Here is a 26,657-nt window from a genome sequence, read left to right as displayed (position 1 = left end):
CTTCTTCTTTTACCTGTGAATTTATTTCTTGTATATAACATTTCCCAACATTTCAATTTCTATCTTCCCTTGCCTTCTCCTTTACTGCTTCTCATACAAAAGGCATAATTTAGCTTACCCGCCTGGGCAGCGAGACCTCATCTCTACAATAAATCAAAAAATCAGCCGGGCGTGGTAGCGCGCGCCTGTAATTCCAGTTACTCGGAAAGCTGAGGCGGAAGGATCCCTGGAGCCTGGCAGGTCAAGGCTGCGGTGGCCGGGAGCGGCCACTGCACTCCAGTCTGGGCGACAGAGAGAGACTCCAACTCAAAAAAAAAAAAAAAAGAGTTGATAGCTTAAATAACAGGCATGCTTTCAAATCTGGCTTAGCATGTGACCTTGGACAAATAACTTACTGTAAGCCTCAGATACCTTTATTTATAGGATGGAAATAAGAACAACTACTTCATTGGGTAATTATAAGCTTTAAACTAAAAGAGGTATCTCATGGAATGTGCTTAGTGTGGTAGCTACCGGTACCACTGTACTCTCAGGTAATGACATGAATATGTCACTTAAAATGCTTTTCAAAAAATTGTAACTATTAAGAAAAAAAGAACAACTCACAACTTTAAAATGATTCTTCTACTTCCTTCAATACATTTGACAGATCACTATAAAACAGTCATGGCTTAATTTTAAATGGCAAATTTTCTTATTTTGCTGTCTTGTGTTTGTGTTTTTAAGGATACTGCTAAGCCAGGCACAGTGGCTCACGCCTATAATCCCAGTACTTTGGGAGGCTGAGGTGAGAGCACTGTCTGAGCCCACAGGTTCGAGACCAGCCTGGGCAACTTGGTGAGACCTTATCTCTAGAGTAAAGAAAAAAATTAGCCAGACATTGAGGTGCATGCCTGTGGTTCTAGCTACTTGGAAGGCTGAGGTGGAAGGATTGCCTGAGCCAGCAGGTTGAGGCTGCAGTGACGGTGAGTGTGCCACTGCACTCCAACCTGGGCAACAGAGTGAGACTTCAACTCAAAAAATAAAATAAAAAATAATAATTAAAAAAATAAAGATACTGCTAGTCCTTCATGAAATGAAATGGTGTATAAATAAATCAGTCAAATTTCGTTATTCACAGCACTAAAATGAAAAATTTCATTCACTCAAATTGAGAAGACACAGAAAACATATTTTTAAAATCCTGGCTTTGTGACTGTAATAGCTCAACAATCTCATTTCAATGACTGAAGGCTGTCAAAAGATCCAAACCAAAATAAAGAACAGTTTACTCTAGTTCATACTTAAACTTTTGAAAATGAAAATGAATCACAGTTGAAAAGGTCAGGTAGGAAGGAAGGGGACTTTTTAAAGGAATTAAATGTTGTGGCTCAGGTTCAAAGCAACTATAGCTGGCAGAAAATCAAGGCAGTCCATATTGTGTCTTAGACAGTGACAGCAACTGGAGTATAGGTTTTATGTATATGTATTTTTTAAATTTGAAATTAAGTGTAATATGAACATTACTTGAACTTTATTTGAATTTATTTGAATTTCAACAGCTACCAACAGATGTGCTTAGCATGAATAGGCCCCAATTCCCAAATAGCACAGTATTTCAAATCTATTTTAGATTCTGAAATGAGAGCCAATTCCAGGAAGACAGCTCTGAACCTTTTTCCCAGCTGCAGAAATAACTCCTCTTGTTGCCCCTCTGACCTACACCAAGGGAAGCGGCTTGAAAAGATGTTCTTCTGCCAACAATCATTTTACCATTGCAATCCACAAATGGAAAAATAAACTTTTGGAGCTTCTTCAGAAAACCTATTCTCACACCCCGGGGGCCAGGTCGATAAATAAAGAAAGTCATAGAGTTCTTTTAATTCCTATCTTGTTTTCTAAAATCATTTTGATATTTTTGTTACCTGAGGGAGGGCCATCGCTTATAAAATGGGGTTTGCCTACCAACAAGGAGTCACTGTTATCCTTTTCCAAAATAATTTCGTTCATGCAGGGAGGTATAAGGACCACCCTCTACTCTCCCCACACACCTGCCATTTCCTTGGGACTTCGCTCCATTGTGGCTCAGATTCAAAGCAACTATGGTTGGCAGAAAATCAAGGCTTTCCATATTGTGTCTTAGGCAGTGACAGCAACTGGAGTGTAATTCCCACTCACTTGAACCAATTCCCTCTCCCTTCTGCTGGTTCCCATCCCTTACTTTAGGATGTACAAGCCCTTCTCATTTGAAAGTAAAAACCTCTCACCTGAATTCTCCCCTAGTTATTGCCCTATGTGGACAAATTCCTATTAAGTCAAATGGAAACTCTGCTTTTTTTTTTTGAGTTGGAGTCTCACTCTGTCGCCCAGACTGGAGTGCAATGGCCGCTCCCAGCCACCACAGCCTCGACCTGCTGGGCTCCTGCGATCCTTCCGCCTCAGCCAGAATGACAGGCATGAGCTACCATGCCTGGCTGATTTTTTTTTTTTTATTGTAGAGATGAGGTCTCGCTGCCCAGGCGGATCTCGAACCCGCAGGCTCAGGTAATCCACTCACCTCAGCCTCCCAACGGCACAGGATTACAGGCTGAGCCACTGAGCCCTGCTGGAAACTCTGTTTTCAAACATAAAAATACTGCCTTTATTGGGTGCGTCAGTGTGCAGGCACTCTTCTAGGCCTTTAAAAAACATTTTCTTGATTAAAAAAATAACATGACCAATACATATTCATTATAACAAGTCAAACAATACAGTAAAAGATAAAAGACAGCACCTATGCCTCTCCCCCCAGCTCATATCTTATTTGTCAAATCTACCATAAGAGATAAGAATTATTAACCCGGTTTCATATATGAGAAAACTAAAGCTGAGAAAGGCTCAGAAAGTACCCTCTGGGTTTAAAGGGAAGAGCTTAGGGGTCAGATTGCCTGGGCTCATTTCTTGGCTTTGCCATTTACTGGGTGTCCACTGGCAAATTCATGTTTCTACACCTCGGTTTTCTTATCCGTTAAACAGAGCTAATAATAGTATCTAGTTCATAGGCTGTGGTGAGGACATAAGGGCCCAAAACATAAAATTGTTGAAATAAGCCCCATTAGTTGTAGTAAATGATTCTTTGAGAGTGTTGGTGAATCTTGTTTGCTTATATTTTATTCAGCATTTTTGTATCAATATTTACAAGACTAAAAATTCCTTTAGTTGTAGCCCATAAGTTCTAGTGTGTGAGGTTTCCATTATTATTATGATGATGATGATTATTTGCATTATTATTAGGTAGGTGTTCTGTTTTCTTTTTGACCAAGGAGTTGGTTTGGAGTTCTTTATTTATTTCAGCTATTATAGAACCATTTTCAGAACATGTTTCCCACACTAGTTCTACTTTGTGTGATATACTAGAGGTTTCTGTGTGTGGCCTAATAAATGCCCAATTTGTGACTATCCAATAAGCACATGAAAAGAAGGCATATTCTCTATTTTCAGGATGTCAAGTCCCATACAGAAAAAACAACAAGAGTTAATATTCATATTACTATGTGCTAAACTCTGTTCTTTATAACAATTACGCGCTTTACAATAATTCTCTGAGGCACACACATTATGCCCACTTTACAGATAAGAAAATCGAGGCACAAAATAACTTTCTAAACGTTATTTAGTAAATAAGTGCGACTTGAGATGGCGACCCACCATGTTTAACTACATTTTCCTGCATCTCATTGGTATATATCAAGAAGATCAATCTCAACATTTTTAGGAGCTCAATATTATTTTATTTCTTATATTCTGTCACATACCTGTACTAATAAGAGAGCTACAGTTACCTCCTACAATTGAATTTCTATTTTCTTTGCATTTTCTACAAGTTTTGTGCATGTGTGTATGTGTGTGTGTGTGTGTGTGTGTGTGTGTTTGTGTATGTGTGTGTGTATGTGTGATACTGCTTACTGCAGGAAACTCATGCTGACTTAGTAATTTAAGCAGTCTCTTTAAGGAGTTCTTCTTGTATGTTTACATGATCAAACTTCCAGTTTTCTCTCCCTATTTCCTAGTCCTCCTCTCCATGATGGGGTTTGGGTATATGGGGAGGGCGGTGTTTTTTTGAGCTCCTGCTGTGGGGTAGGGAGACTTGCACAGCTTTTGGTTCCTAGGGACTCTGTAACAAGGCCCTTTGTCTCCCTGGATCCTGGGCACCCTGCTGGCCTTGATGCTAGGGGTTCTTGGCTGATGAGGGTAAGCGTTCTCTCTCCCCACTGACTCTGCCCCACTGTGGGAAGCTCCTGTGTTCTGGCTGTGGCTTTCATTCATTGCCAACTTGGGGATACTTTATAATCTTTGCTTCTCCCTCCCTGTACCAGCTTCCCAGTCAGCCCCTGAGTTATGGTAGGAACTTCTGTGTCTCTTGCTGGCTGTGAGAATCAAGGGCAGCAGAGAGTTCTGACTCAGGTTCGCTCTTTGCCCGTCAGATTGCGTTGCTACTTTTATCCCTGCTCTGGCCCCCTGGGATGTGTGGGGCACAGCTCATGATGGGCTTCTCTTGTGGGAAATGGGCAAAAGTCCCTGTGCTCTCTACTTTCCCTCGAGCTATCCTCTGATCCTCTCTCTAGACTTTGACGCAAATAAGGAGGCGAGGGCATGTGTGTAACCTTCAACTGTATCTTCCTCATACCGTCCTAGGGTTGGAAGGAAGAAGAAGGCATTCCATTTCATTCTCCTATCTTGAGGGACTTGACTGTTCTTTCCACCTGTTTCTTCACCTTTAATGTGCAGGTGAATCACTTGGGGATCTTTTTAAACTGCAGTAAGGGTGAAGCTGAGATTCTGCATGGCTATCAAGTTCCCAGCAGAGGCAGATGCTGCTGGTCTATGGTTCACACTTGAAGTAGGAAGTGCTATATCATGCCCTTCTTCTCCTAAAAGGCATCTCCCCCCCACCACTTTCCTGGGTTTTAGTGACAGCATGGCTACTGGGGACCATGAATTATAGGAATTAAAAGAATTAAAATGCAAGGAATAAATACATCCAGTTAACATTTCAAACATTAGCTCTGTAACACGTCACAATTTAATCTTCATATTACCCCTGTATGTAAATATTAACTGTAAAACAGAGGAAGAATATTTAGGCTCAAAGAGGTTAAACCTTTGCCCAAAGTCACAATAGGTCACATCTGCATTCTTCCCCTTCTCCTTACTATTCCTTTTCCTCTGACTCATCCATTGTCAAAAGGAGAGCACGATACAAATTTTCATACATGGAAGTAATAGTAGAATTAAACAGCCACAGAATCCCATCTAGTTAACATTTGCTATATTTGCTTTCCTTTCCTTCCTTCTTCCCTTCCTCCTTACCAGTTCATCTCTTTTTCTCTCTCTCCATCAACTTAATTGTTGTTTTTGGTGTTACAGTTAACTTTGTGAAAGTAAGTTGTATTCATCATAACACTTGACCCCTAAATATCAGCATGCCTTTTCTGAGAATAAGGATTTTTTTTTTTTTGAATTGGAGTCTCACTCTGTCTCCCAGACTTGGAGTGCAGTGGCACGCTCCTGGCCACCGCAGCCTCGACCTGCTGAGCTCCGGTAATCCTTCCACCTCAACCTTTCAAGTAGCTGGAACTACAGATGCGAGCTACCATGCCTGGCTAAATTTTTATCTATTGTAGAGATGAGGTCTTGCCAAGTTGCCTAGACAGGTCACGAACTCACGGGCTCAGGCAATCCACTCACCTTGGCCTCCCAAAGCGCTGGGATTACAGGCTGAGCCACCAAGCCCGGCCAGGATATTGTTTTCTATAACCATAGTGTTAACATTATCACACCTAAGAAAATTCAAAGAATTCTATAAAAAATTTAATATCCAGTCCATATTCAAATTTTCTCCAATGCTCCAAGATATCTTTGATAGCTTCCCTGCCACCCACATGAACCAGGATCATATATCTTTTTAAAACCACTCACCACCTAAATTTATACTTACAGTTTTGAAAGGGCATTAAGATTTCTATTTGTTCCTATATACCTGGGAGTTTTGAAAGACTTAAAAATTAAGTTTCTCATAATTTAAAACAGTCACAATATGCATATACTATGCATCCACTCATATCCTGACCAGCATCCACCTCCAACTTTTCTAGGCAATTCTCTTGTGCCTTCTCCCTTTCCTCACCCCACGTTCTTTACCTCTCCCTTCATTGCATTGCCTACCCAGCTCCCACCCTTAGTGGCTTGTCTCCTATTTCTGCCCTCTTCATTCTAAGCTCTTTGAAAAGAATCCATGCCTGCTCCAGTCATCACTAAACCTCCATCACCTCCCTGCCAGTCATATAGAACATTGGTCAATAAACGTGTACTTTCTGCTTTTCCTGTGCTCGCTGTTTGGATGTGATGACAGAACCTGCCTTCCTGGTTTTGACTATTGTTTGTAATAGCTTTTCTCAGTATTCTGTCATTTCAGTATGCTGTGTATGCTGAAATAATGAAATTCTGGTATTTTTATTTGTACTATGATTATTCAGTACTCCAAAAAGTCTTGAATCATCTTGAAACATATGCTATATTAAAATGTGAAAAGAACAAAGGCATACCACACTTGTATAGAAACATTTCCTCTACCTCCATACTGCTCAAAAGAAAAAAGAAAATAACAATTGACAGCCCAAATCTGCTATCACATAAATAAATCTTACTCCTACTTCAAAGACCTTTCAAAAAGTAGAAATGAATGACGCAGCAGTTAGGTTGATATATTTGGATCTGCAACCTAATCTACATGCAAACAAGATAAACTAAAGAAAATGAAGATAAAACTAGAAATGCTTTACTTGAAACAAAACTATAGTCTACCACCATAAAAATATTGCTTTTTCTAAAAAATAAAATTAAAAAGAGGGATTATCTTAATCAACAACTCAGAAGAAAAGACTAGAAATTAGAGCAAAACTCTGTTTACCATTCTGCCTGAAGTGCAGAGCCTGTAAGAGTTTTTATAACAGTTGGAAAAATTTTCTCAAAATAAGTGTTCTTATGGTAATGATGACATCCTCAGTGTACTTTCCTTTTAAAAATCACACTATTTAAAAAAATATTCCAATAATATTATTTCATCTTCAATTTTCCATGATTAACTAAATCTTATTCTTTTACTATATCAATTTCATTATTTAATAATTTAATTTTATCTAAATTAGGCTAGAATGATTACGCATGCTTAACATTTAGATATTTAAAATTGTACATGTTTTATATTTTTAAATTTTTTGCATTTGAAAAGTATAAATTATTTAGTTTCATTCTTTAATTTTATGAATTCTGAGCTCTTCTAAGATAAAAGTCTGGTATAAATCCTGGTGTTTTGACACTGTGTAACATAAACACCCTAAGAGTGGGTATGCCATTTTGTTCCAATAGTGTGTTCACTGGCAGGGACCCTCAGCACTAGTTAGGACGCAGAGCCTGTGGCTCTACCTAACCCTGGTTTATTTGGGTCACCCCTACCATCTGGCTCTAACACTCTGGGGACAGTCTGCCAGGCCACGACTCTACACAGACCTTTTAGCCTCTCATATTTTTACCAGGTATAATAATGTATATTTGCTTTCTATGAGTGCTGTATTAGTAGAAAATGATTAAATCATAATCACTACCTTTCCCAGGGTAAATCATTACCCATGCCCTGGTAACTCAAATATTTTTCTCCCTACTTGTCTATATTTATATGGTATTTCTAAGGCAAAAAAGATGACTGCAGCCATAAAGCTACTTAATCACTTAAAGCCTCTTTTTGACCATTCCCTATGTAAGCACAGTAGGATGGACTTCCTATGGGAAACAGGAAATTACAAAGTGTACATCTCCTCCTCTTGTTTACCAACATTCTTTTCTCCCCCCACCCCAGATCTGAGTCATCCTCTCCCCACAGTAGTCTATCATTCTTTTCGATCTTAAGAAAGTAACATATTGTACTGAGGTCCTCAGCTTTCTGAATTGGGTGGCCTAGTCCTAAGAACAGTAGTTCTGTCTGTTAAATTACTATACAAACAAGGTTGTTTGGAGAATTTAATTCAAGGGTAAGGGATCCCTTTCAAAACAAGAACTGAAAACTGTATTTGAGGAGTCAAAGGAAAGACCATATAAAAGAAAGACTATACCATTCAAAGCCTTTCTCCATTCATCTTATATTAAGTTTATCTTTCAAAATACAGTGATTTTCTGTTTCTCAGAGAATTTAAAAATTTTACAATTCTATGATGTGCAGATTTGTGGCTAAATTATACTCTTCTCAAGGAGACATGGCTTTCTTCCCTCCCTCACTCATTTTTCTTCTTTCCTTTTTCTTTCTCTCTCCCTCTTTCTCTATATTTCTGCCTCTAGTTAACTAGACATTTTACAGATTTTATATTAGCCTTCTTTGATTACCCTTTTAAAAAAAATTTACAGTGAGAATATTATAGGCCCCAAGGTTGAAGCTGTATTTTGCTCTTTTTCAATAGTTTCTAGTTCATACCCCAGGACACAGCAGAATGGAACCCATAAGAAAATAACATTTCACATTGAACTCAAAAGAATATTATCACTACTCACTTTCCAAATTAAAAAAAATATATATGTTCCCTCTTTTTGATCAGCTCACATATGTGTACCCTTCTCCTACTTTGTGGGAGAGAAAATAGTATAATACAGGGACTGTAACATTAGGACATTTGAAATTCTAAAGGTATCTGTCTTCTACAAACTGACTTTATCCAAAGGCCATGGTGCTATACCTTGGCCCTAGAAATCAAGCCTAGCTTTGTCTCCTGTCAATGGTTTAGATCACTGATTGCCCTGCACCGTTGCCACCCTCATGTCATTCCCCCTCATTTCTCAAGAATTTCAGTTCCTAATTCATTCATACTTCTCCCTGGTCTTTTCTTTCAGTGATTTCACATAGGTTATCCTTCTCTCCCTGGCCTTTGGTTCACTGACTTCCTCCCCTGCAATGACCTTATCCTCCATCTGCCTCATTAGAGACCAACTTGAATGAACAAGCAGAATTTTAAAAAATCCATTGCAAGCCATTCTCAGACCACTATCTCTTAGAGCCTTCCAGCTCATTCTCCCTGGTACTTGACCCCAGCAGCCCTTCAATACGCTGGGTCTTCCAATTCATTGACCATTTCACTGATCTCATTCCTATCTGTCCTCTGTTCCTCCAGCTTAAATTCTAAGATCAATTATTATAATCATTCTCTTGCCCTTCTTGCTTCAGCTCTGACTAAATCCACCTCTGCTTTTTCACACTACACCTATTAGTTGAATGTGGCTGGAGAAAAATTCACAACCATGCTGATGGGCTTCACTTCCAATCCGTGACTTCAGTGGTGTCTGACAATTGCACCTTAGGTCATAAACCAGTTTCTCTTCTACTCCTAAACAACGATTTCATATTGTTTTCTCTGTCCTCAGACTCCCACTACCGCTTGCCCTGTCCTCATCTCATTTGACAGTCTTGCCTTCTATTTCACTGAAAACACTGAAGTAATAAGAAAAGAATTTCACAGATCTCACTATCACTTCTACGAGATAGCACATACCCCCCCTCACACTTTATCTTCCTGCCAGCTACCATTGGTGATGATCATGTTCCTTCCTAAAGTCAGCTCCTCCTTCAAGTAGGCACTCTTCCATCTCCTCTCATCTATTCAAGGACATCCCTCCAATAATTCTCCTATTCATACACCATTAGTTTTTGCTCCCCAGTGGATCGTTCATATCAAAATATACACATTTATCTCCCATTTTAAAATGATTTTCTTTGACCCATTTCCCCACCAGCTACCATCCCATTTCTTTGAAGCTAAACTTCTCAAAAGAGTTGTATATACTTGCTGTTTTCACTTTCTTCCTTCCCATTTTCTCTTAAACTTTTTCCAGCCAAGTTGTTACCCTACCTCTCCTCCAAAACTGCTCTTCACGTCATCACCCCATTTCTTTGTTTCCTTTTGAAGGAAAATGTCTCAAAAGGATTGTCGATACTCACTGTCTCTAATTTCTTTCCTCCCACTCCCTTTAACACCTATTTCAACCCCTACCATTTCACTGAAAGTGCTCTTGTTGAGCCACCAGTGACTTTTTTGTTGTAGAACCCAATGATCAACTATCAGACCTCATATATATTGACCTATAAGCACCATGTGATATAACCAAACACTTTCCTTTACAAATCTGGTTTCCAGCACATGGCACTCTCTTGGTTTCCCTCCTACTTCACTGGTCTCTCCTCAGTCTCTGTTGCTGGTTCTTCCTCTTTTTCTTGACCTTGTAATTTTAGAGGCCTCAGGGCCTAGCTTATCGATACTTACTCCCTTGGTGACCTCATCCAGCCCTTTGGCTTTAAATACCACATATGCTGATTATCTCAAACTGCGTATACCTGTCCCAGACCTCTCCTGAGCTCTAAACTCATAATGCCTTCCTGGCATCTCAACTCTGTTGTCTAACAATCATTTCAAATGCAGTATGTTCAAAAACAAACCTCTGATTTTCCTGAAAAGATCTGTCCTATCACAACCTTCCCCATCTGCTTCCAGTAATACCATCATAGCAGTTGATCAGGTCAAAATCTTCCGAGTTTTCCTTGACTTCTTTCTCTATACTGCATGCTATGGTTTGACTGTGGGTTGTTCCCACCAAAACTCATGGTACAATTTAATTGCCAATGTAATGGTGTTAGGAGGTGGGGTTCTTTAAGAGGTGATCAAGTCATTAAGATGCAGTAAAGTCTTTCTTGCAAGACTGGGTTAGTTCTCATGGGAATGGATTCAGTCTTGAGAGAGTGGGTTGTTATAAAGCAGGTCATCCTCTTTTGTCCCTTCTCTTTCACATGTGCTTGCTTGTACTTTTGCTTTTCGGCCTCAGGCATCATAGCATAGCTCTTGGACTTCCCAACCTCCAGAACTGTGAGCAAAATACACTTCTTTTCTTTATAAATTATCTACTGAATATATATATATATTGTTACAGCAACAGAAAATGAACTGAGGCATCCCATAGCCAATTTATCATAAAATCAGGTTGGCTCTACCATCATACTATTTCCCCATCCACTTCCATTACTGCCACATGATCTGAGAAACAGCTTTTACATGGATTACTGTAATAGCTTGAAAACATCCCCCTAAATCTACCATTGTTCCAAGTCTATTTTTCACCCAAGAGCCAGAGTAATACATGCCAAATTTAAGTCAGATTTTGTGTCCTCTGCTCAAAATTCTATAATGGCATCCCATTTCACAAAGAATAAAAGCCAAAATTCTTACAAAATTATGTGAGCTCCTACTTGATCTAGCCTCCCTCATTCACTCTGCTCCATCACATTGGCCTCCTTGTTGTTCCTTGAACATCCCAGGTATGCTCCTGTTTTAGGGCCTCTGCTTAGTTCTTTTCTCTTGCTGGAATGTTCTTCTCTCATATTTCTACTAAGCTAACTCTCTCAACTTTTTGACTCTTTACCAAAATCTCTTTTTACTGAGGCTTCCTCTGACCACTCCACTGAATACTACAATCTGCTCCCCACCCCTAATCCCCTCATTCTATCTCAATCCCCTTATTCTATTCATTATTTTTTCCATAGCACTTATAATATTCAAATATGCTATATTGTTTACATGCTATTATTGTTTGTTGTCTTTCTCCCTGATAAAATATAAACTCCAAGAAATTGTTGTTCAGTCATCTGATATATCTCGAGGGCCTATAAGAGTACCGGGCACATAGTAGGTACAGTCCTAAGTCAAGTAGATATTCGTATGGAAAAAACATATTGTGACCCTATTCACAAAAATCAATTCCAGATACATAACAGATATAAATTTGCAAGATCTTGAAGAGACAAGATTTCTTAAACAGAACACAAAACGCACTAAAGAGGAAAATGGAAAATCAAAACAAATTAAGATTAAAACTTTTGTTATTTACTTATTTTATTATTTTTGAGTTGGAGTCTCACTCAGTAGCCCAGGCTGGAGTGCAGTGGCACGCTCACGTCAACCTGCTGGGCTCCAGAGATCCTTCTGCCTCAGCCTTCCAAGTAGCCAGAACTACAGGAGCGTGGCTAATTTTTTTGATTTATTGTAGAGATGAGGTCTCACCAAGTTACCCAGGCTGTTCTTGGACCCTTGGGCTCAGAGATGCCCTCACCTCGGCCTCCCAAAGTGCTGGGATTACAGGCTTGAGCCACCATACCTGGCCAAACTTTTGTTCTTTAAAAGGCACCATAAAGATATATCTATATCTATATCTATATCTCTCTCTATATATATCTGGATATATATCTAGATAGATATCTAGATATAGATATATATGAAAAAAGACGAGTATCTGGCATGTATAAAGGATTCCATCAAATCAACATGAAAAAGAACGCCCAAAAGGAAAACAGGGAGAAGACCTGGACGGTACACAAAAGCAGATATCCAAATGGCCAAAAAGCGCGTGAAAGCATTCGCAAATCATTAGACCCTGGCAAGGTGCTAGTAAAACCCACCACGCGATACCATCACAGACCCACCAAAACGCCAAGATGAACAGAACGAGACTGAACCGTGGGTGTGGCGAGAATGAAGACGGGCTATCGCGAGACTGGGGCGCGTGTGATGAGACTGAAGAGTGGGCGGTTCCAACGGTCAGTTTGCCGGAGCGCCACCTTCTGTGAGGAGAGCAGACGACGCTGGCCTGGCTGCTACCAACATGAGCGCCCTGAGAGAGGTCAGGGGGACCGGTCTCCCCCAAGCCCACAGCCTCACGACTCCCGACCGTGCCCCGGAAGGCCGGCGCCCATACCAGTACCAGAGGCTACGGGAGAAGAGCAAGGCCTCACAGGTGATGGGGAAGACGCGCGAGGGCAGCTCGGGGGCCGCGATCAGGCCGCCCGTGCTTCCAGAGGCGAGGGCCATCCCCGGGGGGGCCATGGGCTGCGGCCGCTCTCTCCAGAGCCTTGTCCCTGGAGGTCGCGGTCCTGCGGCCACCGAAGTGAGGCAAGACGTGGCTCCAGTACCCGTGGCAGGCTTGGAGGCCGCCTCTGTCTCCGAGCCGGCTCAGGTCGGCCTCAAAGACGGCGTCCAGGGCGGAGAGAAGGTTCTAGAAGCCGGTGGCGCCGGGAGATCAGCCCCTGAGGTGACGGCTAAGGGCGGGAAGACCGAGGAGGGTGCCTCGGGCTCAGTAGCCGTGGACGAGAAGCCAGTAGGTGATGGTATGGAGGTGGAGGGAGACGAAGCAAGAGGCGAGGCGAGGCAGGAGCCGGGGCCGCCTCCCCTGGACATCTCTCGCTGCCTGAAGCCCCTGCAGGCCATCAAGCAGGCGCTGGACCACCTGAACGCCCAGGCCGACAGGGTCCTCCTGCAGCTGGACCGCCATTTCGGGCGGATGCGTCAGCACTACCTGCGGCGGCGGAACTACGTGATCCGGAGCATCCCGGGCTTCTGGGTCACGGTCTTCCGCAACCACCCGCAGCTGTCGGCCGTGGTGCGAGGCCAGGACGCCAGGATGCTGAGATACGTGACCCACTTGGAGGTGAAGGAGTGCAGACACCCGTGGATATGTTGCAAGTTCAAGTTCTTCTTTCGAAGAAACCCCTACTTCACAAACAGGCTGATCGTCAAGAAGTATGAGGTCAGAGCGCCCGGCCAAGTGGTGTCCCTTTCCACACCTATCGCGTGGCGCCCAGGCCACGAGCCCCAGTCCTTCATTGGTAGGGGCCAAGAGGTCACGTGCGGCTTCTTCGCCTGGTTCTCCGACCACAGCCTTCCAGAGTGCGACAGGATCGCCGAGATTATCCGAGAGGACCTCTGGCCAAATCCACTGCTGTACTACCAGGCGCGGGAAGAGGCCGGCAGAGTTAGACATCGCCAGATAAGGGAGGCGGTGGAAATCCCCAGGCCCTTCGGGTTCCACTCTGGTTAACCTCTTTTTGCCCTTGGGATTACTCCCACACAAGGTCTACTGGACCTGTGCTTGGGCAACAGCGGTATTTGTTTTACCATTTTTGTGTTGACCTTTCTGTACGCTCCTTTAAAGGTTTTCCATTCTGTCAGTCTCAAAATTGAGACCTTCGTGGCCCTGTTGCTCCACGTTCACGTGGTCTTGATGCTGTTCTGCATTAACAGCACGTGCTGCCTGGCCGTAACTCACACCCTTCTAAGCCAAGCAAAGGGTGCTGTAGCTTGCGCTGTTATTTATGTGTGTTGTTTGGACCCTATTTGTTCCCAGGTCCTCTTGTCTGGCTCCTGCCGCCGGGAATTCTAGCTGGGTCTTGGAGCCTATTCTACACATCCTACTCTGCATCAGGAAGTTCAGGCACATGGCCTGTGGACAAATGCTGGGCATTAATAAAGTCAGGTGGCAGGGACCACTTGACCTGTGATTGATGTGACTCTTGCTTTTCCTGATGCTCTGGTCACCTATTGCTGCCTCCTACTGTCTATGCTCACCCCCCTTAGGCAGCCACCTGCTGGATGAACATATTCCAGACCCTTGCCAGCTTCACTTTTTGGTTTCTGGTAGTCAAGGATCTCCAGAAGTGGTGGAGCCAGGTTTCCTGCCAGCACACAGAAGACTGCTCAATTCACCACCACCACCCTCATCACCCAGAAACCCTATTGGCTGTCAGGCAAGAGGTTGAGGGGATAAGTTAGACCTATCCTCATGGCAAAAGTAATGGTATTCCTGCCAAGTACCAGGCTTTGTCACTCACAACCAGTGAATTCATAATCTAAGTACCTTTATTTGCCTCCCTTCCTCATCCTGAATGTGATGAAGTGCCAGTGGGTGTACACTTCTCTTTTCTGTCATCTTTCATGTCTCTGCTGTCGCTTAAAAAGAAAAAGTGGTAGCTCAGAAACGTCTTCAAAAGTAGTGTTTTCAGTTTTACTTTGCTCTATCATTTCCAGAGGCAGGGAGGTTGTCCTGTAAAAGAGACTGCCGGAGCTCTTATTGCTCACTCTGCTTTTTCCCAGCCTTTCACCTTTCTTAGCAATTCCTAGAGGGTTAAAGGAATACAGATGGAATGAAAGGTGATTTCTAGTTTAGAATGAATGTTAGAAGTAAAGAGATTGTGTTGGGTGCCCTAAGCAGGGAAAACTGAACAGAAGGCCAGAGGTGAGGCAGAGATGAGCCAGGGGAAAATCGGGCCTAGAACTAAGACTAGGTTGGCTGAGAGCCTATGAAGAAGGTGTACTTACTCTGTTAGTGGTGATAGGAGAAGTACTTTACCTCGGATTGGGATAGAAGAATAGAAGGTAGTTGGAGTGTTAAATAGGTTGTCTAGAGAAGGGATCTTTGAAGAAACACAATGCAACTTTGAATGTTTTCTTTCTTGCCTTCATGTGACTCTATTTATGAGGTAGATTAATACCTTGGTGCCCTTGAAGTCCTATTATTTTCTCTGTTTCTGCTTACTAGGAAGATGGAGCTATACAGTTTTTCTTTTACTTTCAAGTAGGACTATTTGGAAGAACGTTTTTTTCTATACGTTATAGAGACTTATGTGAATATTTATAACAGTTTTCAGCCTGTTGTTTCTGTTAAAACTGTATCCTTAAAATTTTAATTTGAATAACTTAGTCTTGTCTGACTCTGAAGACTTTGGAAATTGTTGTGTTCATGAATAAAAAAATATACAGAAAACTTATGGATCTGATTGTCTCACTTGTTAATTTGCCCTGGTAACCTTAGTAGTTAATGTAACTCTTTTTCCTAATCAGCAGAAGTACTTTTGTGATTGTCCTGTAAAACCAGAATTATACCATTGACATATTTGCCTTTCCTTGTGAGGGTAACAAGACAAAACATAAGATGGAAAATAACAAGGGTTGAAAAGTACACAGGAAAACCAGAAAGTCCCATACACTGCTGGTGGGAGAGTAGCCTGGTACAAATACTTTAGAAAATTGTTTGGCAGTGTCTATGCATACCCTCTGACCCAGCTCTGGGAATATACTCAAATGTATATGTAAATTAACCCAAAGACATGCATGAAAGTATTTATAATAGCACAATTTTAATAGCTGACAGTAGAAACTGCCCCAGTGTCTATCAGTAGTAGAAAAAAAGTGTTCACAAATGGAATACTATGAGAAAAAAAAGAACTAAGACTATATGCAGTAATAAAAATGAGTCTCACAAATATGCTGGAGGTAAGAATCTAGACATAGAAGTTTACACAGTTCTATCATTGATTTATGTATTAAGTGTAAGAGCAGGTAAAACTAACCTATGGTGGTAGAAATCAAAATGGTGGTTACTACCAAGAACAGTGAAGAGTCTGAGATTTACCCTCCTTGCAAGCTGACAAATTAGCCTTCCTAGTTGGTAGATGCTAGGTCAGAGACAAAGGACCTTACAACTCAATAGCTAAAGTGTATTTGTTCCAGTTCCCTGAGCTCTACTTCCCACGAGGCAGCATAAAGCCAGTGATACCTGTATACACAGTGGATTATATTACAGCAGAAAAACTCTGAGTTTAGGGAATCTGAATCTTTCATAATGGAGGTAACCAGGCCTGTCCCCTCTGTTTTGAAGGGAGACATTATCTAGATTATACTGAGTAGTAAGTAAACCTGTCCTTCGCTCCATCAGAGACACAATTTCTTTTTTTCAAGGCTGTAAGCAAACCTGTGTTCTGCTCTGGAGAGACACTATTCACTACCCAACATCCTTGAAAAGATATTCTGAATACGGGCAGTCAATACCTTTGCTCACAAGATGTACAAAAGCAAAAGAGACACATGGAGTATTGTCTCCCAATACTTAATTTGGGGTGGTTGCTACCTATTGACTGGAAGAGACTATGAGGGTGGTAGATTTTAAAGAGCTGGTGGTGTTTTGTGTCTTGATCTGGGTACTGCATAAGATGGTGTATTCAATTCGTAAAGCTTAATTGAGTTGTACCACTTAAGACTTAACACAATTTTCTGTATGTATAATATACTTTAATAAAATATTCTTGCTTAAGGGAAAAAAAATGAAATCCAAAGTAAGCAAACAAAACAAAAGCAAAAATACCCCATTATTTTTCTGGAACCTCTATGCTAGAACTGGCTAATTTAAAAGTATGCTTCAGATCTTTTGCGTAGGCTGTGAATCTATATGAGAATTCTTACAGGGTCATTTACTATGCCACATTCAAATGGCTAAAATCTGTTTTCTAAGAATAGAAATGTTCACTTATCTAGGCATAGGCCATCAACTTTTAGTATTTACAGTGCTCTGCTCATTTTATAAACTGAACTTTACCAGAATTTTTATTAACAGTTCATTAATAATGGCTTGTGATGGTTCATTTTCTTTTCTTTTCTTTTTCTTTTTTTTGACTTGAAGTCTCACTCTGTTGCCAGGGCCAGAGTGCAGTGGCACACTCACAGCCCCACCGCGTCGACCCGCTGGGCTCCGGTGATCCTTTCACTTCAGCCTTGCAAGTAGCCAGAATTATAGGTGCATGCTACTACACTGGGCTAATTGTTTACTTATTGTAGAGATGAGGTCTCACCAAGTTGCCCAGGCTGATCTTGAACCCGCGGGCTCAGGCAATCCACTCGCCTCAGCCTGGAATTACAGGCTGAGCTACCAAGCCTGGCCTGATGGTTCATTTTCAAAGCTTAGTTTTTCCAGCCAAATAAGTCATACAATCCATATATTATTTAGTTGTTCAAATTGGATGATGCTATTCTGAAGACTGGCCCCATCATACATTTGCTTTTTAAGATGTTCCATATTTCAAAGTTTCACTTCTTTTCAGGCCTACCTCTTTGAGGTATAAATATTTCACTTGATAATTAAGAGAGAGCAGAATTTCACACCTTTGGCACATGATATAGAAGACCACAGTATTAATAAGAAAAAAACATTTTATAAAACTCTAATGAAGTCATTTGGTTTGGCTTATTTATGCAAAATATTTTCATTTCTGCATACAGCAAGGTATTTAGGGATAATTAAGGATAATTCAGTGTTGAAAATGAGGTAGTTTTGTTTTTTACATAAAGGATAAGAAAACATTTAGTAATATACAAGGGAGGATCCATAAAATAAAATTATTTTTTGGAGGTCAGACCCTTTGTAATGCAGTCTTCCCCCTGCTAGACAAATGTTCTAGCGACCCACTGGCATAGTGTACCAGCTAGTGTTGTGAGAAGTTGTGTTTGGCTTCAGTGAATTTTTTTTGGAGATTCTTTAAATGTGTTTGCCCATTTCATGATGGATAATTTACACAAATTATCTGCCGACACTGCATTAAGTGTTCAGCAGTTTTTGTCCAAAAATGGTGTGACCCTTCTGCCCTACCCTCTCTTTTCACCCAATCTCACCCTGAGTGACTTTTTGTTTCCCCAGATGAAAAGTCCTCAGAGGGAAACATTTTGCCAAGGGGAAGGGGTGAACCAAAAAATGGTAGAAGCACTAAAAATCATCAAAATTGAAGAGTTCAAAAACTTTTGAGCAATGGAAAAAGCATCTCAATAGGTATTGCATCAAACAGCGAGTATGTTGAAGGTGACTGAAGTTTAAATATTTAAGAATAAATCACAATTTTTTATAAATAAATTCCGGGTTTTTTTGGGTCCCCCTCATATAAGATTAACTCGTTGCATTTGAAACATGAAGTAGATTTAATTATCTAGGCTTTTTACAACTACTATCAATTCATATCACACAATATAATTATATTATTATTGTTATTACTTTGAGTCAGGGTCTCACTCTGATGCTCAAACTGGAGTACATGGCATGATCAAAGCATATCATACCCTTGACCTTCTGGGCTCATGCAATCCTCTTGCATCAGCCTCTCAAGTAGCTGGAATTACAGGCACACGCCACCATGCCTGGCTAAGTTTTTGATTTTTTGTAGGGATGAGGTCTCACCAGGCTGATCTTGAACTCCTGGGCTCAAGTAATCCACCTGCTTTGGCCTCCCAAAGTGCTGGGATTACAGGCATGAGCCACCACATGCAACCACATAATATAGTTGGAAATGGCATCCATATAGATGACTTGCCCTGTATTTTCCAATGGCAAAATTTTATCTTTGCTATTGTTAGTTACAAGCATACAAGATAGAGGCTTCTTTGATTTACGTAACAGGGGTTCAAAATTCAAATTTAGTCTGTTTTACCAAGATCAATGAGGATGAGAAAGGTGGTAGATGAGATTTTCACATTTAGCACTAAACTAAAACCTAGAGCATAAAATAATAGAAAGTACATTGAGCTACAAGTCAGGCATGTGGATTCTAGGAAACTCTGCCATAAACTAGACATTAACTTGAGTAATCCATTTAATCTCATAGACATCCTTTGCCTCATCCTTTTTTTTTTAAACATAATTGTCACTGTTGCCCAGGTTGGAGTTCAGTGGTGTGATCATAGTTCACTGCAACCTCGAACTCCTGGACTTAAGTGATCCTCCTGCCTCAGGTTCTTGTTTAGCTGGGACTACAGGTGAATGCCACTACACTTCACTAATTTAAAACAAAAAAAATATTTTTTTTTTTTGTAGAGATGGGATCCCGTTACGTTGCCTAGGGTTGTCTTGAACTGAGAACTGACCTCAAGGAATTCTCCTGCCTTAGCCTTCCAGTGTTGGGGATATAGGCATGAACCACCACACCCCAAACCTCAACTTTTTTTTTTTTTTGAGTTGGAGTCTCACTCTATCACCCAGGCTGGAGTGCAATGGCATGCTCACAGTCACCCCAGCATTGACACACTGGGCTCAGGCGATCCTTCTGCTTCAGCCTTCCAAGTAGCTGGAACTACAGGTGTGCACTACCACGCTTGGCTAATTTTTTGATTTATTATAAAGATGAGGTCTCTCCAAGTCGCCCAGGCTGGTCTTGAACCCGTGGTCTCAGGCAATCCTCTCACCTTGGCCTCCCAAATTGCTGGGATTACAGCTTGAGCCACCGTGCCCAGCCCAAACCTCAACATTTTAGGAACAGGTTTGAATCATGATTTTGTCTAAATCTGAAGATTTTCCTACCCCTTAAATACAAGCTTTCCACAAAGTCTATGGCCTCCCTCTGGCTGGCTTTCTCTGTACACTTCCTGAATGGGCTCACCCATTGCCAGATTGGGGTCTGACATGTCCATTTGCACAATGTTTCCAGAATTGCTCCCTTTCTTTCCATATCTATTTTCAATTTTGTTGTCTACATTATTGGAAGTATCCAGACTGCCCTTCCTGAATCTTACCTCTCTCCTTCCATCATTCACACTATTGGAAATGTGATCAAGTCCCTTTTTCTCAAATATCCTTGTCAATACATCCCTGCTTTGCAGAAGAAAATCCAAACACACTAATATCACATTGAGGGTCAGCTACAACCAAGCCCCTACCTAATGTTCTTGCCAGAGTCTGCTCACATGGAACTCCTTACTATTTCTCAAGCAGCCCATGTACTATCCTGTCTTTGTGCCTTCACTCATGATGTTCCCTCACTCTGGATTCTCTTGCCTACTTCCTGACCTATGGAAATCCTACCATTTCTTCTAAATTCAATTCAATTGCCATCTCTAAATCACCTTCTCCAGAACCTCCTATCTCTTATTCATACACTCTATAATATTTATTTCATATAAATTTATACTGAAGATACTTCTTTACACATATTGTTTCTATCTTTGTCATTCATGTTTAAGTTCTTTAAGGGCCAAGATGTTTTAGTTATTTTTTTCTGTGATGAGCTTACACACAGTTCCTGTCCTTAAGCAGTCCACAGTCTAGCATAGACAATGTACAGTGTGAAAAATGCTAAAATATGTGCAATCATAGGGGGCCATGGGACCAAAATAAGAGGAACGTTTCTCCACCTGAGGGTTAGAGGTATCGGGGAGGCTTCCTACCTATAAAAAGTGACTTCTAAGTTCCATTCTAGACCCTATACTAGACTGTAAGTTCGATACTAAACTGTAAATTTCAGAGTAGGAAGCTATCATTTCATCTATGTATTCCTAGGGCATGGTATTATGTCTAGTACAAAATAATACTCCATAGTTAGTTAATGAGTATGTAAATAAAAGATTCACAGACTTTTTTAGCTCTAAATGTAGATAGTAGGAATCATATTAGTGTTTTGTGATACTTTCCAATTTCATATATCATATGGGTCAATAAATAATAATTGGCTAATGAAAATCTAATCAGAAAATTAATAATACACTTTTAGCCTTTAGGTTTTAAAGAAGTGTTAATTGAATGACTGCCCAAAGAATTCCTAAGAAAGAAGAACCAGGGTAGAGACTTCAGTCATATCTTTGTAAGTATGTTAGTTCTAACTCTCAGAAAGGAAGTTGTGGACAGGATTGGTAGTAGTGGGAAACTGCTGGGGGGGGCACACCTCATCAACAAGGTACCTGCATAATGAACATTTGGGTACCTAACCCTGAATTGTACCCCACATCTTTAAAATAAAAAATTTAAAAAAAGAAAGAAAGGAAGTTGTGTGAATAAATGAGCTGTTTTGCAAGTATAGACCCAAACTAAGTCAAACTGTGACATTTACTCTTTAATCTCTAAATTAATATAATAATAATAAAGACAAACAATAGGTTTTATCACGGCCCTCAACAATAGGCTGCTATAACAATAGCAACCATTTATTGAGGACTTAGGTCATGGAAGCCACTGTGCTAGGCACTTTATGTGCAATAAATTATTCTCTTAGTTCTCAGACAATTCTACAAGGTATTCCAGTCTCCATTTTGCAAATAAGTAAGACTCAGTTGAGAGTATGTTACCTGTGTCCAGTTGCCCAGAGAGACAGTGGGAAAGCCAGAATTCAAACCCAGTATCTGATTTTAGAGTCTGCTAACTATATATGGACAGAAACACTATCTTCTGTTTTGTAGTGGAACATTATTAATTAAAATAATAATTGGTCTAGTTTTTTCCATTTGTGTACAATTTTTTCACATATAAAACATTAATTTTGATATTTATTAATTAATGTGACAGGGATAAATGAAAAATCAGAAGTACAGTACTCTTAATATGTAATTGTTTTTTCATTTAAATACTGTAAATATAATGACTTAATATCTCTTGAGATCTGAATATGACCCACAAATAAATATAAGATACAGTTGTACTTATGACACATCCACTGCTGGCTAAAATCACCTTGCTAAAAGGTACTGTTAAAGCTAAGCATATTTTGAGGTGTTCAGTGGCTTTTGAGGTGATCTTTCTGCTTTAATTCCAGATGTCACCAACAGTATCTGGAATACAATGTACTTTGTCCAGGAAGAGCAAATAGCAAAGAAGTTTCTGGGTGGGGAAGGGATTATGTCATTGTCTAGAAATCTCCTTTGGTAAACTTGGCTCTTCAGCAATGGCAGGCTGGAAGAAGAATGCACAACCAAGCAACACATGTGAGCTCCCAGAAATGTGATGGAAAGAGAAGGATAAAATGGGAAAGATCTCAGGGAGTGAGCACAATGGAAGAGAAAAATAGTTATTGAGAAATTTTCAGTATTAGCCTTAAAATCCCCCCAAAATTGGAGTAGATATAAGAGATAGGGTTCCAATGTGTCTTCTAATTTTGGGGATTTCCAAGGGTCGGGGTGGGGATTGCAACCTTCCTGTGCTTGGCATTTCTTATTCATGATAGGAGGGAGGTGGACCATAGGGCTCCAAGGTTTTTTTTCTTTTAGTACTTTGATCCTATCATGGTAAGGAGGCTGCAGGTACACTGTTCTGGGGCTTCACTATGATTTAGAAATATGGCTAAGTTCAATAAAGTAGCAATAAATGGACACCCTCTTAACTTGATAAAATATACCTTGATCCCAAAGTGACCATCATGCTTATGAGACAACATTAGAAGTACTCCCACTCAAATCAAATAATAGTCACTACTATTACTTGACATAATAGATAAGATCATTATTAAGAGAAAAAAGCTGAAGACATAAAAATTTAGAAAAGGCAATAAAACTATTAAGATTTGTGATCAATATGGAAAACATGATATTCAATGAAAAAGTAGTATTAAAAACAAGGAGAAATGTAGTAAAAGAGCAGATACCAAATTACTAGATAACAATAGATCTTTAGATGTAACAAATAGCAAGTTGGATGAAATGGGGGGAGACTCCATTTACAATAGCACCAGTAAAAGATGAAATCTTTAAGAAAAAACTTTAGAAATGTGCCAGGTTTATGAATAAAATTTTAAAGCAGTCCTGAAAAACATAAAGACTTGTACAAAGGGAAAGGCATACCAAGTTAGGAAGTTCCAATTTCATAAAGCTGTCAATTCTTCCTAAACTAATTCAGAAATTAAGTATAATTACAATAACAAGGCCAAAAATTGAGGAAGTATAAAGGTGGGTGCAGGAGAATTAGACAAGCAAATTTAAAGTATATATTAAAAAATAAATAACACATAGACCAACGAGCAGAATAGAGAACCTAGAAATTAATTCACATTTCTACAGCCAACTGATTTTTTACAAAAGTGCCAAGAACATTTATTGGGGGAAGGACAGTCATAATGGTGCTGGGAAAGCCAGGCATGGTAATTCACACCTATAATCCCAGCACTTTGGGAGGCCGAGGCAGAAGGACTGCTTAAGCCTAAGTATTTGAGACCAGTCTGGGCAAGATAGTGAGACTTTGTCTCTACAAAAAACAAACAAACAAATAAACAAAAAACTACACACAAAAGAAAGAAAGACAAAAGAAATAGCTGGGCATGGTGGTGGGTGCCTGTAGTCCCAGCTACTTGAGAGGCAAGGCAGGATTGCCTGAGCCCAAGAGATCAAGACTGTGGTGAAGCCATGATTGTGCCACTGCGCTCCAGCCTAGGCAACAGGATGAGACCACAACTCAAAACAAACAAGCAAAAAAAGTGGTCTTGTGAGACCTGGGAAAACTAGATATCAATATGCATAAGAATAAAATTAGACCCCTACCTTTTACCCTATAAAAAAATCTACTCCAAATGGATTATAAACCTTAAAGACTTTATGAATAAGACTCAAAATCACAGGCAAAACAAACATCATATGGGGACACGTTTTGAAAAATGTGTCATTAGGTTATTTCTTCATTGTGCAATTATCATAGTATGCAAACATAGGTGGTATACCTTACTACATACCTAGGCTATATGGTACAGCCTATTGCTCCTAGACTACAAAACTGTATGGCATGTTACTGTACTGAATACTGTAGGCAATGGTATTTGTATACCTAAACATAGGAAATGTATAGTAAAAATAGCATTTTAATAGTATAGGACCACTGTCATAGATGCAGTCCATCATTGACCAAAATGTCATTATACGGTACATGACTATATGTTTTTTAATAAAACACCGGTAAATGTTCATTCTGTCAAATATAATCCTATTTTCCATTTTAATGGAGAAAACCAACAGTCACAATGACAAGGCAAAATTAGTAAGACAAGCCTTCAGTGTCTCACAGGACATCAATGATACACAAGGTCATTTCAGGATTACTAAATGCTGGAAGGACATTATATACCAAGCTGGTTGTTTCCATCTTGTTTGACGTTGTGTAGATAACAAAACTGTAAATGCTGCAGACTAGTCATTGTGCAGGGAAAGTCATTTCTATAATGCTGTGCATGGGTTTGAATGGATTAACTCGAATGTTGTGGATATAACAAACCTGCCATTACTTTCACCACTCATGCAATATAGTCATGGTGTCTGTACTTTTATTAGGTATATTATACATACACAGCTAATTTCTACCATATGCTATTATATCATCTGAAATGTTTTCATAATCTTAACAGCGACACACTTGATGAATACATCTGGTACTGTTGAAACATGTGTTATCCCTTGCAGAACTTTATTTGATCATTCAAGAGAAGGATATGAAGACCTTCACTTCTTCTGACATAAATCTCTACTTCATAGAAAAAAACAAAATAAAACTGCAAAATTTTCTTGCAATCCCTTCCTGTTTAACTTCAGATACAAACAACAACAATATCAGTGGTGTCTATTAAAGAGGTTTAAGGAAAAGCCCAGGGCATTGTGCCTTGAATCTTTTCAGTAAACTGTAAAAGTTAAGCCTACTTCTTGAACACCTGAGTATATACTTCAATACATTTTGTTAGTAGAAGGTTTCCTTTTTAGGTTCAGTATCACACTTAAACCAGCTGGAAATTTTAGAACAGTCCAAGAACATACTGTGTTATAAGATTACTTATTTCCATGGAAATTTGGATAAGGGTCAGCTGGCATATATTATAACTAGTTTCCCATAATATACCTAAATTAGAGATTAATTCAACTTATAATAGTTGAATTGACTTAATTAAAAAATACTTTTCATGACTTGTCATTCACAGGCATTTAGGGAGCGACAGGGGTGCTCCACTATGGTACTTTGGACCATGTCAATGGCTTTAACTTGCTCTCCAACTAGTCAAAGGAAGATAAAAGAATACAAATAAAGACTGCCAAATTGCAAGCAAAGACTTTACCAAGAAAAATAAAATAGTACAAAATATCTTTCCTTCAATAAGAACAGAGCTTCATCCCCTTGGCCTAAACATCTTCTTTCTAAAATTACTAAAGTAAAATAAAGGAACTAGGTCTGGATCCCATGTCAAAGATGAAGGGGACCTTATTTTGCTGCTTAAGCCACTTAAGCAAGAAAAACATAGTCAAGGTTAGACTGTTAGGTAATACAAGTCCTTGGCCCAGGATTCCTGACTCCTATGTTGCTATGTTCCTCACCCCCATCTGCTGGAGAGCTCACCTCACCAGGGAGTTGCCCATCTAAATTGCATCCTTTGTAATATAAGCCTCAGTCTTGGAAATTTTAATTTGTCACAGGTATGATGAAACATGGGATGCTGGAATGACAAAGTTCTGAGGACCAATAAAAATGGAAACACTCAAAATTAAAGAATGAGAAAGTATTAATGTCTTTAGGTGTGGTACAGGAGCTCCAAATAGAAAAATTCGGTGGCTCAGCCTGTAATTCTGTGCCTTTGGGAGGCTGAGGTGAGTGAATTGCCTGAGCCCGCAGGTTCGAGACCCGCCTGGGCAGCGAGACCTCATCTCTACAATAAATCAAAAAATCAGCTGGGCATGGTAGTGCATGCCTGTAATTCTGGCTACTTGGAAGGCTGAGGCGGAAGGATTGCCGGAGCCCAGCAGGTCGAGGCTGCGGTGGCCGGGAGCAGCCACTGCACTCCAGTCTGGACGACAGAGTGAGACTCCAACACAAAAAAAAAAAAAAGAAAAAAGAAAAAGAAAAAGAAATATCTCTAAAGTAGAGAAGAGTGAGTTAACCCAACTTCAGATAAAAAAGTCTGATGTGCTTCATTTCAGGTCAATTTTCTTTTTTGATTCTCTGCTTATCAAGACTTTACCACATATGTAAACTACTGCATGAGGTCTGTTTTCTACTCTAAATTAATAAACTGATATCTAGTATATACCTCTAATGACAGAACTCTAAGCTGCTGGACCACTGGAGTCACAATTCCTTCTAGGGGACATTCTAATTTTTAATATGTACAATTTTTATTATACATACTTTAAATTTAGGGATCATTTATTTTTAAAGTACTACTCAGAAGAAAATAATTCTAAAAACAAAGGAATGAATAAATTTAGTTGGGCATGGTGGCTCATGCCTATAATCCCAGCACT

At 40.0% G+C, this 26,657-nt stretch overlaps 2 protein-coding genes across 2 annotated transcripts in view; one reads left to right on the top strand and one right to left on the bottom strand.

Annotated features, from left to right (window-relative positions):
• ACYP2 (acylphosphatase 2) overlaps positions 1-26,657 on the bottom strand; it is a 186,894-nt gene that overhangs the window by 38,548 nt on the left and 121,689 nt on the right. The window lies entirely within an intron of this gene.
• LOC103249337 (testis-specific Y-encoded-like protein 1) lies at positions 12,706-13,917 on the top strand. Its single transcript, XM_008047969.1, has one exon. It carries the CDS (start codon positions 12,706-12,708, stop codon positions 13,915-13,917), a length of 1,212 nt encoding a protein of 403 aa, XP_008046160.1.

Source organism: Carlito syrichta, unplaced genomic scaffold (assembly GCF_000164805.1).
Source record: "Carlito syrichta isolate Samal-C Ts95f unplaced genomic scaffold, Tarsius_syrichta-2.0.1 Scaffold119772, whole genome shotgun sequence".
NCBI lineage: Eukaryota > Metazoa > Chordata > Mammalia > Primates > Tarsiidae > Carlito > Carlito syrichta.
This window is presented reverse-complemented; position numbering and strand designations above follow the sequence as displayed.